This window comes from Scyliorhinus canicula, chromosome 11 (genome assembly GCF_902713615.1).
Source record: "Scyliorhinus canicula chromosome 11, sScyCan1.1, whole genome shotgun sequence".
Classification (NCBI taxonomy): Eukaryota; Metazoa; Chordata; class Chondrichthyes; order Carcharhiniformes; family Scyliorhinidae; genus Scyliorhinus; species Scyliorhinus canicula.
The window spans coordinates 25,125,092-25,142,398 of NC_052156.1; the positions used below are offsets into that span (position 1 = coordinate 25,125,092).

Genomic DNA, 17,307 nt, shown 5'->3' on the forward strand with positions numbered 1-17,307 from the left:
CCTCATAATCTTGCAGACTTCTATCAGGTCGCCCCTCAACCTCTGTCTATCCAGTGAGTACAAACCAAGTTTATCTAACCAGGTTAATAGACTCGAACAGGTTGATATTAAGAAGGACGATGTGCTGGAAATTTTGAGAAGCATCAGGATAAATAAGTCCCCTGGGCCTGATGGGATATACCCAAGGTTACCCAAGGAAGCGAGGGAGGAAATTGCTGCGGCATTGGCGATGATCTTTCCGTCCTCAATCTCCACTGGAGTAGTACTGGATAATTGGAGGGAGGCGAATGTTGTTCCCCTATTCAAGAAAGGGAATAGGGAAATCCCTGGGAATTACAGACCCATCAGTCTTACATCTGTGGTGAGCAAAATATTGGGAAGGATTCTGAGAGATAGGATTTATGATTATTTAGAAAACATAGTTTGATTAAAGGTAATCAGCATGGCTTTGTGAGGGGCAGGTAATGCCTCACAAGCCTCATTGAATTCTTTGAGGATGTGACGAGACACATTGATGATGGTCGGGCAGTGGATGTGATGTCTAAGGATTTCAGTATGGCATTTGATAAGGCTGCCCATGGTAGGACCATTCAGAAAGTTAGGGGGCATGGGATACAGGGAAATTTGGCTGTCTGGATACAGAATTGGCTGGCCGAAAGAAGACAGCGAGTGTTAGTGCATGAAAAATATTCCATCTGGAGGCCGGTGACCAGTGTTGTCCCGCAAGGATCTGCTCTGGGACCTCTGTTCTTTGTGGTTTTTATAAATGACTTGGATGAGGAAGTGGAAGGGTGGGTTACTAAGTTTGCCGATGACACAAAGGTTGGTGAAGTTGTAGATAGTGTTGAGGGTTGTTGCAGGTTACAATAGGACATTGACAGGATGCAGAGCTGGGCTGAGAAGTGGCAGATGGAGTTCAACCTTGATAAATGTGATTAATTTTGGAAGGTCTAATTTGAATGCTGAATACAGGGTTAAAGAACAAAACAAAGAACAAAGAAAATTACAGCACAGGAACAGGCCCTTCCGCCCTCCCAGCCTGCGCCGATCCAGATCCTTTATCTAAACTTGTTGCCTATTTTCCAAGGATCTACTTCCCTCTGTTCCCCACCCGTTCATATATAAAGGCAGGATTCTTGGAAGTGTGGAGGAACAGAGAGATCTTGGAGTCCACGTACATAGATCCCTCAAAGTTGTCACCCGGGTTGATAGGGTTGTTAAGAAGGCGTATGAAAAAATGAAATGAAAAAATGAAAATCGCGTATTGTCACGAGTAGGCTTCAATGAAGTTACTGTGAAAAGCCCCTAGTCGCCACATTCCGGTGCCTGTTCGGGAAAGCTGTTACGGGAATCGATCCGTGCTGCTGGTCTGCCTTGGTCTGCTTTCAAAGCCAGCGATTTAGCCCAGTGTGCTAAACAGCCCCCGTGTGTGGTGTGTTGGCTTTCATTAACAGGGGGATTGAGTTTAAAAGCCGCAAGGTTTTGCTGCAGCTTTATAAAACCCTAGTTAGACCACACTTGGAATATTGTGTCCAGTTCTGGTCGTCTCATTATAGGAAGGATGTGGATGTTTTGGAGAGGGTACAGAGGAGATTTACCAGGATGCTGCCTGGACTGGAGGGCATGTCTTATGAAGACAGGTTGAGGGAGCTAGGGCTTTTCTCACTGGAGCGAAGAAGACAGAGAGGTGACTTGATAGAGATGTACAAGATGATGAGAGGCATGGATGGAGTGGATAGCCAGAGACTTTTCCCCAGGGTGGAAATGGCTGTCACGAGGGGACATAATTTTAAGGTGATTGGAGGAAGGTGTAGGGGAGATGTCAGAGGTAGATTCTTCACACAGAGAGTGGTGGGTGTGTGGAATGCACTGCCAGCAGAAGTGGTGGAGTCAGAGTCATTAGGGACATTTAAGCGACTCTTAGACAGGCACATGGACAGCAGTAAATTGAAGGGGTGTAGGTTAGGTTGATCTTAGATTCGGGTAAATGGTCGGCACAGCATCGTGGGCTGAAGGGCCTGTACTGAGATGTACTGTTCTATGTTCTATGTTCTCTCTTCATAGCTATGCCCTCCATACCAGGCAACATCCTGGTAAATTTCGTCTGTACCTTCTCCAAAGCCTCTACACGTTTCTAGTAGTGTGGTCACTAGACCAAAATTGAACACTATATTCCCAGTGTGGCCTAACTGGGGTTCTATAAAGATGCAGCATGACTTGCCAATTTTTATACTCAATGCCTCAGCCGAACAAGGCAAGTATGCCATATGCCTTCTTGGCCACTGAAGAGATCTACCATGTGGATCTAGTAAAGTCTTGCAACACTAAAACTCAGTAGAAATTTGAGTTAAACGTCTCGGATGCAAATAAGAATCTTTTATTGCCTCTTCTTGATTACAATTGAGAGAAACTTAAATCTATTCTCAATAAAGTTCGGCTAGCTAAAGGACTTAAAGAGAAGTAACTTATAAACAATTTAACTTTCAAGATAATACAGAAATGATTTCTTGCTCACGGCAAAGCAGCTTGCATTTACTTCAAGAGTTAGAGTCGAAATGTCAAAATATGAAAATAGAGATAGCGAATGGTTAGATCAAAGTAGAATGATCCCGGAATAAAGATGGCCGTGCGGACCATCGTGTTTAAAGAGAATTTGATCAGTCTGAAGCCATCTGTCTACACCTCTATGTCATCCTAATTGGTTTGGGTGAGAATCAAATACATTTGATTTGATGCTTAACTGTCAATCCTCAATGTGCAACATAAGTTCTGAATGTTTCATGTTTGAATATTTGTGTATGCTATGGAATGCGATTTTGTGCTATTATCAAGACTGTTTTTTTGCTGACTTTGTTTTATCCACATTCTGGACAATGGTGCCTTCATATTGCTGTAGTGCTTACTTGACCTTGATCTCGATTACTGGTACAGCTTATTTCTTGATGTCAAACTGACTTTTAAAAAATTTGTTCATTAGGACAATAGCTTGTTCATTTTGTCAGCAAATTGTTGTTTTAATCTACAATTAGTTTGTGCACATGTCAGTCTTTTGTGCTTCTGTTGAAGTTATGTGTTTTGTCATGGTCTAAGGTTATGAGTACTGAAATCCTTATTTTAAAATGGGTATTAAAACTGGGCTTTAATATTTACATTAAAATAGCCTTTTTATCCTGTCAGAAAAATAGTAAATCCCTTTCAGCCACCTTCTCCACCTGCGTTACCACTTTCAGTGACCTTTGGACCTGTACATCCAGATCCCTCTACCTGTCAATACTCTTAAGGGTTCTGCCATTTACTGTATATTTCCCACACCTACCAAAATGCACATTTGTCCAGATTAAACTCCATCTGCCATCTCTACGCCTAAGACTCCAACCGATCCATACCCGGCTGTATCCTCTGACAGTCCTCATCGTTATCCGGAATTCCACCAACCTTTTTGTTGTCCGCAAATGTACTAATCAGACATTTTCCTCCAAATCATTTATATATACTACAAACAGCAAAGGTCCCAGCACTGATCCCTGCGGAACACCACTAGGCACAGCCCTCCATTCAGAAAAACACCCTTCCACTGCTACCTTCTATGACCGAGCCAGCTCACCTCTGATCCCGTGTGACTTCACCTTCTGTCCCAGTCTGCCATGAGGGATCTTGTCAAAGACCTTACTGAAATCCATGTAGACAAAATGCTCTGCCCTACCGTCATCAATTAACTTCATCACTTCCTCGAAAAACTCGATCAAGTTAGTGAGACACGACCTCCCCTTCACAAAACCATGTTGCCTCTCGCTAATACGCCCACTTTATCCCAAATGGGAGTAAAACCTGTCTTGAAGAATCCTCTCCAATAATTTCCCTACCACTGACATTAGGCTCACCGGCATGTAATTTCCTGGATTATTCTTGCTACCCTTCTTAAACAAAGGAACAACATTGGCTATTCTCCAGTACTCTGGAACCTCATCTGTAGCCAATGAGGATACAAAGGTTTCTGTCAAGGCCCCAGCAATTTCCTCTCATGCCTCACTTAGTATTCTGGGCTAAATCCCATCAGGCCCTGGGGACTTATCTACCTTAATGTTTTTCAAAACATCCAACACCACCTCCTTTTTGTTCTCCATGTAACCCAGACTATCTACACACCTTTCCCCAGACTCATCATCCACCAAGTACTGCTCTTTGGTGAATACTGATGCAAAGTACTCATTTAGTACCTTGTCCATTTCCTCTGGCTCCATGCATAGATTCCCTCCCCTATCATTAGCAATCCTCGCGGCCAGGATATGCTCCTCCAGTTTAGATGCAACCCATCCTTCTTGCACAGGTCCCACCTGCCCCAGAAGAGATCTCAATGGTCCAGATATCTGAATCCCTCCCTCCTCCATCAGCTGTTTGGCTACGTGTTTAGCTGTACTATCTTTCTATTTCTAGCCTTACTGGCACATAGCACAGTGAGTAATCCCGGGATTACAACCCTAGAGGTCCTGTTTTTTAACTTTCTTCCTAACCCTTGAACTCCTGCTGCAGGGCCTCGTCACCCTTCCTAACCTATGTCGGTAGTACCAATATGTACCATAACCTCTGGCTGTTCACCCTCCCCCTTCAGAATGCCCCTGCCTATTCAGAGGCACTAGGCACTAGGCAGGTAACATACCATCCTGGTGTCTCATGTCCACAGAATCGCCTGTCTATGCCCCTGACTATAGAGTCCCCTATAACTGCCCTATATAGGACAGCACGGTAGCACACGTGGATAGCACTGTGGCTTTCCAGCGCCACGGTCCCATGTTCGATTCCCCACTGGGTCACTGTGCGGAGTTTGCACGTTCTCCCCCTGTCTGCGTGGGTTTCCTCCGGGTGCTCCAGTTTCCTCCCACAGTCCAAAGTCGTGCCGGTTAGATGGATTGGCCATGATAAATTGCCCTTAGTGACCAAAAAAGGTTTTTGGGTTACGGGGATAGGGTGGAAGTGAGGGTTTAAGTGGGTCGGTGCAGACTGGATGGGCCAAATGGCCTCCTTCTGCACTGTATGTCCTATGTTCTAGCTATTGCTCTTCTGCAGTTTGTCCCATCCTGCTCAAAATAAAGCTAGCTGGAGTGCTACTGCTCTGGCTGCTGCTGCTGTTTTCCCCTAATAGCCCCACCCCCCTCCCCCAACAGTATACAAAATGGCATACTTGTTAGGGCGGGGACAGTCACAGAAGATGCCTCCCCTTCTGATGGTTACCCATCTATCTTCCTGCACCTTGGGTGTAACCATGTCTCTAAAACCCCTGTCTATGGAGCTTTCCGCCACCTACATGCTTCTCAGTGCATCCAATTGCTGCTCTAACCAATCCATGCAGTCTGCAAGGAGCTCAAATTGGGTGCATTTCCTGCAGATGTACTTATCCGGAATGCTGGAAGCTTCACGGACCTCCCACATCTCACAAGTGAAGCATTTTACCCCTCTAATTGCCATTTCTAGAACTAATTAATAAATTAATTCATAATAAATACTTATTACATTAAAATAAGTTACAGTTAACTATGTGCTTCCTAGCACTACATTTCTACTATTAATGTAAAATTCTAAATACAGTAATCTCCTGCCTCTAGTTTAGATATCGCTCTACTTATGATTAAGTAATTAATTGATTAGGTTTAGTTAATTTTGCAATGTTTTATTTTCAAATTCAGTACCGATTCCCTACCAGCCAATCAGATGTCAGCTTTCCTGTGACATCACATGGGGCTGGTTTAGCACAGTGGGCTAAACAGCTGGCTTGTAATGCAGAACAGTGCCAGCAGCGCTGGTTCAATTCCCGTACCAGCCTCCCTGAACAGGCGCCGGAATGTGGCGACTATGGGCCTTTCACAGTAACTTCATTGACGCCTACTTGTGACAATAAGAGATTATTATTATTACTTTTTCAGAGTTTTTTTTCACCTGAAGTCAGTTACTCTTGTTTACTCACCGGCTGGAACTCTGCCCTCCGACTCTGCTCCCTGCAACTGGGTCTGAGAATCCCAAACAGGTCGACTTGTGCACCTAAAGTCCAATCTTACAAACTGCTGTCACTGCACTTTTAATACTGTTTAGAAGCATGATTATCTAAAAAATAATGCAACTGATTTTTACTTTCAAGTTTTTATCCTGAGAACGACTTTGCATGGTCATGGCCTCAACCTCGTTTTATTTTGCATTTTCTTATCTTAGTTTTGTGTTTCTTTTTCTGGTAAAAGTGTCTTTGCTGATAGGGATGCATGGACAATTGATTCAAGCTTTAGGGTCCCGTTATCCATCTAGAAGTGATAATTATGATTTACTTTGTTGTACGATCTCGAAGACTCCGTTTACATTCATGCTGAGAACGTTCTTCTGTCATCAGTGAAATTAAGTCAAATTAATTGTGTGTTGTTTTTAATATGAAGGTTCCAAGGCACTGCTCTCAAAGGCAAGAAGTACAGACCATTGTTTGATTATTTCTTAAAGGTAAGATAGAGAATACTTCTTAGTGTCCCTGCTGAGTATTGAACTGCACACAGTATGTTGCACCATCTTATTAGTAAGATTATAGATTGCTAACTCGGCATCAGTAATGGTATATTTAGAAAAGAAGAATGCCACACTTGCTCCACTGTGAATTATAGCTAAACATGCTGATGTTGTGTGCATTAAACTGAGCTGTAAGATGGGAAGAGTAACTTCTAATTTATCGATATTAATCATAAGAATTTTGTGAGATGCTACTGCTTTCTTTTTTTGATAAAAGGTGACATCAAGTGTTTTGTTAAAACAAGGCTGATGGTAAATGCTGAATTATTCCAAATCCCAGAAGTTGAAACCACTGTCCCCAGCTGTATTTTTGCAATTTGGCATAGTATTAGCAAAGATTTTCAATCCATGTGCCAGATGTTTTGTGACGATTTTAATAAAATAAATGTTTATTAAGAAATAAAATAAACAAAGATACAGTAAATGAAAATCACACCTAACTAGGGCAATGTCTATACACGGTATTGCTAATTTAAACAGTTCCAAACAATCTTCACCTAACACGTCAAATTGTTCCACAACATCATATAGATTTTATAATCTGTTTTTAAAAGTCCAGTAACGATTACCGCACCGGGAAGTTGCATCTCTTTGGGGTTGCTTCTGAGGTAAAACTAACAGCTTGTTTTTCAAGACAGGCTTTCTTCATAAAGACATCTTGCTGGGGGAGGGGGGTTCAGGAGGTTGGTGGGTGATGATAAACAGCGATTCCTGTTGTTGGCTGAGGTCTAAAAACAGCTCTATGCTGTTTAATCATCTCCTTAAGTATAGTTTTCCCGTTGATCTTCCCTTTTCTGGCTTAACCTTTGTAGAATTCAGACTTCATTGTCTTGATTTCTGGATGGATTGTAAAAGCTTTATGAATCTTTCTTCACACTTTGCATCTCTTCCTTTGAACCCTGAACTCATTCAAATCTATTCATATTCTTTCCCACAATATTACTAACTTGCCTTAGAATAAACATCTGTTTGCAGTGCTGCTAAACCTTTCAACATATCGTGGACATTAGTTCCATTAGCACAGCCACGCTGTCCCTGCCTTAATCAACTTACATTTTCCCAGTTTTTAACATGTATAACTACCAGAAAATATTCCAATTTCTTGGATTTACCTGATATTTTCATGTCACCAATATTTTCCTGAATAGTTTCATTAATAAAGTGTTTGGAACTATTATCACAGCAATTGATAAAGATGCCAAATGACCATTGACAAATTAGAATGGTAGTGTAGACAGTGTATGGTGTCAGACTGTTAATGTATAGTACTATACTTCTTTAACTAAATTATGTGTAGATTCATGGGGGTCTCACTCTTGCATATGGTTCTTGTCTAGCATGGTATTAGCTGAATAACTGAAAGGATCAATATCAAAACCTATAAATGCATCTTTGATGTTTTAGCTGTGTTTATTAAATTTTACACATTTGGATTTCAGAATTGAGAATGATATTTATTTATGTAATGAATCAAGTTATAGTTAAAGTGTTAAGTCAAATTTTCTATTACTTAAACCCCAAACTTTCCAGTTTAGGAAAACAACTGGATTTGTCCAGTGTGTTTATAAAATCATTTTTCTAATAGAGTTTTATACAAAAATTAAGGGCATGAAAGTCTTAACAAATAATTAACCCAAGTTGAAGAAAATGGGTTAACTATAAGATGCCAAAACTACTGCATCGGAACTGTTGTCATTCTACAGATTTTGATGTCACCAAGATTTAATATGTAATTTTATAATTCCATTGAAACAAACAAGACATTGGAACTACCTGTAAAATTAGGGGTGCCACCATTCACATTTTACCACTAATATGATGGCATTAGTTCAGTAGATTGATTTATAGTGAATTTGCATTTGTGCTCCAAACTTGGTACTGAATAGTGTTGGCAGCCAATAAATTTTTAAAAAACCATGGTGAATAGTGTGTTCCAGCTGGTAATCCTAGAAACAAAATGCCGAGTGGTAATTAATTATGGTCAATTATTTTAATGTTGCTTTTATATATCTTTTAAAACTTTAATAACCGTGAACTGTCTTAATTTTCCTTAATTGCAAGTTTATTGAATACAGATTTGGTTAAAGTGCTGCTTCATGAAGAAATTCTACAAGGAATATATGTGTAATCTTTGGTAATAATCCTATCTTGCAGTGCAAAGAAACGGGAGCCTTCACTGTACTGGTGGACAACTATGTTAAAGAGGAGGAGGGAACTGGTGTCGTACATCAGGCCCCATACTTCGGTGCAGTAAGTACAATTTCCATAGTTAAAATGAGGTGACATATTTAAATTAGCTAGTAGGGATGATGCATGCTACTGCCCTTGTTCTTTCTCCTCCAGAAATGCCTACCACTACATTATCCATGGTCTCCACCAATGCGCACCACACTAAAATATCCTTGGTGTTTCATTTATTTTAATCTAATCTGTGTCTTGTTTTATTTTGTGGATCAGAATAAACCATGTGCTATATTGTCTCTGGCTTGGGGGAGGTAAAGACATCCATATTGATCTTCGCAGATCAAGCAGACCTACTGATGCTCTTTCCAATTTCATTTACGTTGTTTCCTATTGGCCAGAGTAGGATTTGACATATTTTCCAGATGTAGTTGCAAATACAGTATTGTTAATGAATTGTAAATGTAACAGTTGCCCAGCCAATGTAGCATAATATAGGGTTTTAAGCGCTTGTGCTTTCCAGTTAGCATGTTTAACTAGCCAACTTCCATTTTGTGGGATTTTCAGTGGAGTTAATACTTGACAAATCCTGGTGCTGATATCAGGATAGCTTCACTGGTGTATGCAGGCTTGAAATTATGGATTTCTGGTGAGATAAAGTTGACAATTGAAATGAAATATCTTGTTTTTAAAAATTGTTTCTAATTGCAGATTTGAAAGTATCTGACTTTTTGTTCCTTGTGTATGAAATGTGTTGCCGTAGATTTTTAAAATATCCACTTTTTATATTTTATTCCGTGAAATGACCTCATGGTTTTGCTTCCAAAGGAGAAAATGTTGGAAAATCTGTAAGGAGAGAAAAGAGCTAACCTTTCGAGTTCAGATGACCCGTTGTCAACACTGCCAGGGGTCAGAGCTGGGGAGAAAGCTTTTCTATGTAGAGTGGGGGTGAGGGGGGTGCCTGAAATGAAGGTGGGGGAGAGAGAGATTGGCAGCCACCGAGAAACATCCTGCTAAAAATGCCATTCAGCGGACATTAAATACAGTCCACTGAATCGCGGCCATTATGTATAATCATTATTTCATGAGCAATTGTAGTGAATGTTTGAACTTGCAGGATAACAGTGTTACGTTATTCACACTACTGAACTTGAGTGAAGAAAGATGAACTCTGAACAAGGACGGAATTGTTAATTCCAATATTTGTATGTTGTGGAAAGAATGAGTGCGAAGCTAGACTGCACCTTGAGACAGATTTATTTCCAAGCCTGCCGATAAAGAAACAGACTTTTCCCAATTTCCCTCAACAGCTTGTGTGCACTTCTTTTTATAATCTTGGAGTGAAGCCCTAATACTTCCCCAGTTGGGGACAGCTGCTCTTGATTTACCAATTTAAAGCATATCCTCTATTACAATACGATTCTAACATTAATAGGACAAACTTTATGGTGAAGTGCAAGAACATTAATCAAAGTAGGGTTGTTAGAACTCTTCAAAAGGTTGAGAAAAATACCTCACGATTGGGCAATATAGCTATAGGACAATTCATAGAGCCGAGAGTTTGCAGTAACCTGCTATACAGATGGATCTTACAATGAGTGCAGCCATTTGACTGGAAATCATTTGGATAGAGTGAAATTAAGCTAACGAGTGATTTTTCAATGAGGATAAGAATCGTCTCCAGAAATGTAATACTGCAGGTTCTGGACATCGGAAATGAAAACAGAAACCGTTGGAAGTACTCAGCAGGTCAGGCAGCATCTCCGAAGAGAAACAGAGTTAACATTTCAGGTTGATGACCCTTCATCAGAACTAACAAAGGGTCATTGACCTGAAATGTTAACACAAGAATCGTTTCCTCATTTTGGTGAGGTAAAGGACAGAAGTGGAACTTTGCAAGGACAGTGTGATTTTTGTTTGGAACTCGGAACATGTGCTGTGATGTTCTGAATATGTTGGGAGTTTGTGAGCACTGACTTGCAATTGTTAATGTATGAGCCCATGGCAATTTGTATTGATGTTTCAACAATAGAGAAGGAAAGGTGGCGATTGTTCCATTGGTGGCTACGAAACAGACTTGGTAATAGACTGGATATAAGATTTGAAGCTAGGTTTGAGGTAAATAGAATGGCATTATTCTACCTCTGCTGACTTACCACGGGGCAGAATTTCAAGCTCTGAATCATGGCCAATTGAGTTGCGTGGTTGTTATGCACCTGTATTTTTGGATGTCTGGTTGTGCGAGGCCTCTTGGGGATGAATGAGCATAATGTGATAGTTCTTCATCATTTTTGAGAGTGATGTAGTTTGATTCTGAGACCAGGGTTCTGAATCTAAATAAAGGAAACCACAATGGTATGAGGCACAAGAGGGCTATGATGGATTGGGGAGCCTTACTTAAAGCGATGACAGTGGATGGGCAATGGCGAACATTCAAAGAGTGCATAGGTGAACTGCAACAATTGTTTATCCCTATCAAGCGCAAAAATAAAACAGGAAAGGTGGCCAAACCATGGCTTACAAGGGAAATTGGAGGTAGTATTAGATCCAAGGAAGAGGCACACAAATTAGCAAGAAAAAACAGCAGACCCAAGGATTGGAAGCAGTTTATAATTCAGCAAAGGAGGACAAATTGTTTGATTGAGAAGGGGAAAATAAAGTATGAGAGTAAGCTTACATAAAAATTGACTGTAAAAGCTTCAATAGATATGTGAAGAGAAAATGATTAGTGAAGACAAATGGAGGTCCTTTAGTCAGAAACAGGTGGAATTTATAATGGAGAAAGAAATGACTGACCAACTGAACACAGTAAGAAGTTTTACAACACCAGGTTCAACTCCAACAGATATGTTTCGAATCAGAAGTGCAGCTCCTTCCTCAGGTGAAAGGAACACTCACCTGAGGAAGGAGCTGCGCTCTGAAAGCTAGTGATTTAAAACAAATCTTTTGGAATTTAACCTGCTGTTTTAAGACTTCTTACTGTGCTCACCCCATCCAATGCCTGCATCTCCACCTCTCAACTAAAGATCTATTTTCACAAAGGTTCTATTTTCACAAAGGACACCGGTAACTTGGCAAAGATGTTGGGAGAACAGGGTTTAGTGAGAGGGAGGAACAGTATTAGTAGAGAAATTATGTTGGGGAAAGTGATGGGATTGAAGGCTGATAAATCCCCAGGGCCCTGGTGAAATACATCCCCAAGTACTGAAGGTAGTTGCCCTAGAAATAGTGGATGTATTGGTGGTCATCTTCCAAGATTATACAGACTCTGAAACAGTTTCTGCAGATTGGAGGACAGCTAATGTAACCCCACTATTTAAAAAGATAAGTAGAGAGAAAACAGGAAATTATCGACCAGTCAGTCTGGTGTTGGTAGTGGGGAAAATTCTAGAGTCCATTATAAAAGATTTAATAGTAGAGCACTTGGAAAATAGTTGCGGGATCAGACAGAGTCAGCATGGATTTACGAAAGGGAAATCATTCTTGACAAATCTACTGGAATTCTTTGAGAGTGTAACTATTAGAATTGATGAGGGGGAGCCAGTGGATGTGATTTATTTGGACTTTCAGAAGGCCTTTGACAAATGTGTACAATTAAAGCACGTGGAATTGGGATTAAGTGTATTAAGGTTTGTAGTAAACTCGTTTGCAGACAGGAAACAGAGTAGGAATAAACGGGTATTTTTCCAAGTGGCAGGCAGCGACTAGTGTGGTACTGTAGGGATCAATGCTAGGACCCCAGCTATTCACAATGTATATTAATGATTTAGATGAGGGAAATAAATGTAATATCTCCAAATTTGCAGTTGACACAGCTGGTTGGGAAGGTGAGCTGTGAGTCGGATTCAAAGATGTTTCAGTGGGATTTGGAGAAGTTGTGTTTGGACAAATGGATTGCAGATGCAGAATAATGTGGATAAATGTGAGGTTATCCACTTTGCAAAAACAGGAAGGCAGATTATTATCTGAATGGCTATAGATTGAGAGAGGGAATGTGCAATGAGATCTGGCTGTCCTGTACACCAGTTGCTGAAAATAAGCATGCAGACGGTGAAGAAGGTAGATGGTATGTTGGCCTTCATAGCGAGAGGATTCAAGTACAGGAGCAGGGATGTCTTGCTGCAGATATAGGGTGCCTTGGTGGGACCACGCCTGGAATATTGTGTGCAGTTTTGGTCTCGTATGAGGAAGATGTCCTCGCTATGGAGGGAGTGCAGCAAAGGTTTCCCAAACTGATCCTTGGGACGGCGGGACTGACATATGAGGAGAGATTGAGTCGGTTAGGATTGTATTTGCTGGAGTTTAGAAGAATTATGGGGTTCTCATGGAAACCTATAAAATTCTAACAGGACTACACCTGGTAGAAGGCAGAAGGATCTTCCCGATGGCGTGCTGCCCAGAACCAGGGGTCACAATCTGAGGAAACAGGGTAGACCATTTAGGACTGAGATGAGAAATTTATTTACCCAAAAGGTGGTGAGCCTGTGAAATTCTCTGCCACAGAAATCAGTTGAGGCCAAAACATTGTCTGTTTTCAAGAAGGATTTAGATATAGCTCTTGGGGCTAAAGAGATCAAGGGTTATTGGAGGGTGGGTGGCGTTGGGCTGGGATATGAGAACAGGGTACCGAGGTGGATGATCAACCATGATAATGTATAATATAGGCTCGAAGGATCGAATGGCCTACTTCTGGTCCTAATTTCTATGTTTCTATGAGATACGGCGTTTGCATTGGGACGGCTAGTAATTAAATAACTATTCAAGGAGCAGACAGAGCAAATAAATAGCAATCAATGTTTATTGTTGCCTTGATGTTTTCAATTTAAGAACAGAATAGCTTCAGTCCTGTGGTGAATTTATAAATTATATGCATATTGTATAAACCTCCGTAATTTTGTCAGTATTAAGGGAGGAACTTGGGAGTATTTCTTTCTTGAGAAAATGTGACTTTTCTAGGAAAACACGAAGAATGGGTGACAGTGACTTTGTTATCATGCAGAAATATGTCTAGGTTTGATAACCTTAAGTATGCTTTGAGTTTTATCTGAAAAAACTGTCATGGACTTTCTTCATGTTAGAATCCAATCTAAAGTTCAAGTTGGTCATATTATTTTTTTTAAATGTAATTACATTTTTAAAATTTAGAGTACCCAATTATTTTTTCCAATTAAGGGGCAATTTAGTGTGGTCAATCCACCTAACCTGCAGATCTTTGGGTTGTGGAGGTGAATCCCATGCAGGCACGGGGAGAATGTTCAAACTCCACACAGTGACCTAGGGCTGGGATCGAACCCGGGTCCTCAGCGCCATAGGCAGCAGTGCCTATGGGAGAATGTTCAAACTCCACACAGTGACCTAGGGCCGGGATCGAACCCGGGTCCTCAGCGCCATAGGCAGCAGTGCTAGCCACTGTGCCGCCCTTGAATTTATCATATTAAATGAGGATAGAGAATTCCCTCTAGGTTTACAGAAAGATGGGCAAAAAAGTTGGCTTTGGCTTTCCAAATTGGATTTTCTAGGTCCTTTTCCTTCATTCCACACTCTATTTTTGGTCTCTTTTCACAGGAACACTGGTGAAAATAAAAGCATTGATTTGGATAACAAAATTAAGCCTTTGAAAACATCTAACGCATTTTCAGTTTGTCCAACATAAATCATGTTAGATTCAAGAAACCTTTGTGCCCAAACCAGCAGAAAATTCTGAAAATTGTGCCTTTCCAAGTACGATTTCAAGCGCAAAGCTGAAATAGATGCTTCTCAACCAAGACTTTAAAAAAAAATATATGATAAATTCAAGGAGTTTCTCAAGATTTCGTGCCTGACCCATGAGCATTATTTATCGACTTGTCATTCCCTCAGTTAAAAAGAAAATAGTTTTAAGAGAGGTAAATTAAATAATTTACTGTGACAAAAATGTTCTTTCTTCAGTGGACTAAGTTTTCTTTGTCGCCTTTCCCCAAAATCCACGTCTGATTGAGGTTCAATTCACCCTGCAGGATGATTTCCGGGTTTGTGTGGATTATGGCATAATCCAGAAAGATTCAACACCAGTGTGCCCCGTTGATGCTTCCGGCTGTTTCACAGCTGAAGTGGAGGACTTTGCTGGACTGTATGTGAAGGTTAGTGAATGCTTAATGATAAATAATCTTTATTGTCACAAGTAGGCGTACATTAACACTGCAATGAAGTTACCGTGAAAGGCCCCTAGTTGCCACATTCCGGCGCCTGTTTGGATAAACTGGGGGAGAATTCAGAATGTCCAAATTATCTAGCAGCACATCTTTCGGGACTTGTGGGAGGAAACTGGAGCACCCGGAGGAACCCACGCAGACACTGGGAGAATGTGCAAACTCCACACAGACTGTGACCCAAGCCGGGAAACGAACCTGGGACCCTGGAGCTGTGAAGTAACAGTGCTAACCGCTGTGCTATGGTTGTTACATGTTCCAGTTGTAGAGGGACGATTGAAGAGACAAGAGGGAATGTTAAGTTTTTGTAGTATTGCTGAATAGCCTTGTAAAAACATTATTTTGCTGTCCAAAGATTTGGACTTCAAACTTAATGTTTATCATGCATAGTATAGTGCAGGTGCGGAAATAGTTTACTTTCAGTTCATTCAGTATGTAAGATTATGTGAATTAATTGGCTTGTAAAATTAACTATCCCAAAGTTATAGTGTAAGAACTAGCCAGATGTCTATTGAAATTAAACCTTGTTGTAATAACATCCCTTACAAAAGAACAAAGAAAGGTGCAGCACAGGAACAGGCTCTTCGGCCCTTCAAGCTTGTGCCAACCATGCTACCTGTCTAACCTAAAATCATCTACACATCTGTGGCCGTATCTCTCTCTTCCCATCCTATTCATGTATTTGTCAAGATGCCCCCCTTTTTTTAAGAAACGTATTTTATTACAAACTTGTATCAAAGCAGGTTACAGCAAGTAAACACCTGGGGAAACATGCTTCCCAACAATCAACTATACAGTCTGTACAGATTTTTCCCCTTTTTCACCCCCACTCCCCATCATCCACCCCTCTCACCCCACTGTGACGAATAGCTCCTCAAACACGGTCACAAACGTACCCCACCTTTTCTCAAACTCCCCTGCTAGCCCTTTAACTCATACTTTATCTTCTCTAACGCAGGAAATCGTACAGGTCACCCAACCATGCTGCTATTCCTGGTGGCAAAGCCGACCGCCACTCCAGCAAAATTCGTCGCCATGCAATCAGAGAGGCGAATGCCATGGCATCGGCCTTCCTCCTCTCCATGAGCGCCGGCTTCTCTGAAACCCCAAATATCGCCACCAAAGGGTCCGGGTCCACCTCCTCCTCCACTATCCTGGCTAAGACCGTGAACATTCCCGCCCAGAATCTTCCCAATTTTTTGCAACCCCAGAACATGTGCGCGTGATTAGCTGGCCCCCGCCCACACCTCTTTCACTCATCTGCTAGCCCCCTGAAAAAACCCACTCATTCTCGCCCGAGCCATATGCACTCTGTACATCACCTTAAACTGTATCAGGCTCATCCTTGCACAAGAGGAGGTCCCGTTTATCCTTCGCAGTGCCCCAATTGATCTCCATTCCCAACTCCGCTTCCCATTTCTCCTTGATCTTCACCACCCGCTCACCTCCCTGCTCCCCCAGCCACTTATATATATCCCCAATTTTTCCCTCCCCTTCCACATCCAGAAGCAGCAGTCGCTCCAGCAGGGTGTATCCCAGAAACCTAGCGAACCCCCTCCAGACCTTTCGTGCAAAGTCCCTAACCTGCAGATACCTGAACTCACTCCCCCTCCGCAGCTCTTCCCTTTCCCTTAGCTCCTCCAGACTGGCGAACCCTTCCTCCAAATACAAATCCTCAAGATGCCCCTTTAACTTCACTATTGTACCTACTTCCATCACCACCTCTGGCAACGAGTTCCAGGCATCCACTACCCTCTGTGTGAAAAGAAAACTTCCCTCACAGACCTCCTCTAAACTTTTCCCTTCGCACCTTAAGCCTATGCCCCCTAGTAATTGACTCTTGTATCCTGGGAAAAAGCTTCTGACTATCCACTCTATCCATGCCCCTCATACTTTTGTAGACCTCGCCCCTCAACCTTTGTTGTTCCAGTGAGAACAAACTGAGTTTACCCAACCTCTCTTCATAGCTAATGCCCTCCATACCAGACAATATCCTGGTAAACCTCTTCTGTACCCTCTCCAAAGCCTCCACATCCTCCTGGTAGTGTGGCAACCAGAATGGCACACTATATTCCAAGTGTGGCCTAACAAAGGTTCTATAGAGCTGCAGCGTGACGAATTGAAGATAAGCATGCCGGATGTCTTATTGACTACATTAAGTTTTAAGGTTTAGCATAAAACAGCAGTCATAAACATATGCAAATACCTGAATTCTGATTTTATTTTTTTAGGATGCAGACAAGCGTATCCTTAAATATCTAAAGGATAAAGGTCGACTGGTACACAGTGGTACCTACAAGCACAATTATCCATTTTGTTGGAGGTAAGAGCCATAGGAAATGTGCAAAGCCTTCAGAAGTGTAATGAGGAAATTATTTAAAGTTTGCATGTCAGCATT

The 17,307-nt window shown here is 41.5% G+C and overlaps 1 protein-coding gene across 2 annotated transcripts in view; it reads left to right on the top strand.

The window, feature by feature from the left end:
- Positions 1-17,307, top strand: part of iars1 (isoleucyl-tRNA synthetase 1) — a 273,512-nt gene that overhangs the window by 76,422 nt on the left and 179,783 nt on the right. For both annotated transcript variants that reach the window (XM_038812610.1, XM_038812609.1), the window contains 4 exons: positions 6,417-6,477; positions 8,695-8,790; positions 14,718-14,840; positions 17,141-17,232. In XM_038812610.1, coding sequence (XP_038668538.1) covers positions 6,417-6,477; positions 8,695-8,790; positions 14,718-14,840; positions 17,141-17,232 — 372 coding nt within the window. The remainder of the gene's footprint in view (positions 1-6,416; positions 6,478-8,694; positions 8,791-14,717; positions 14,841-17,140; positions 17,233-17,307) is intronic.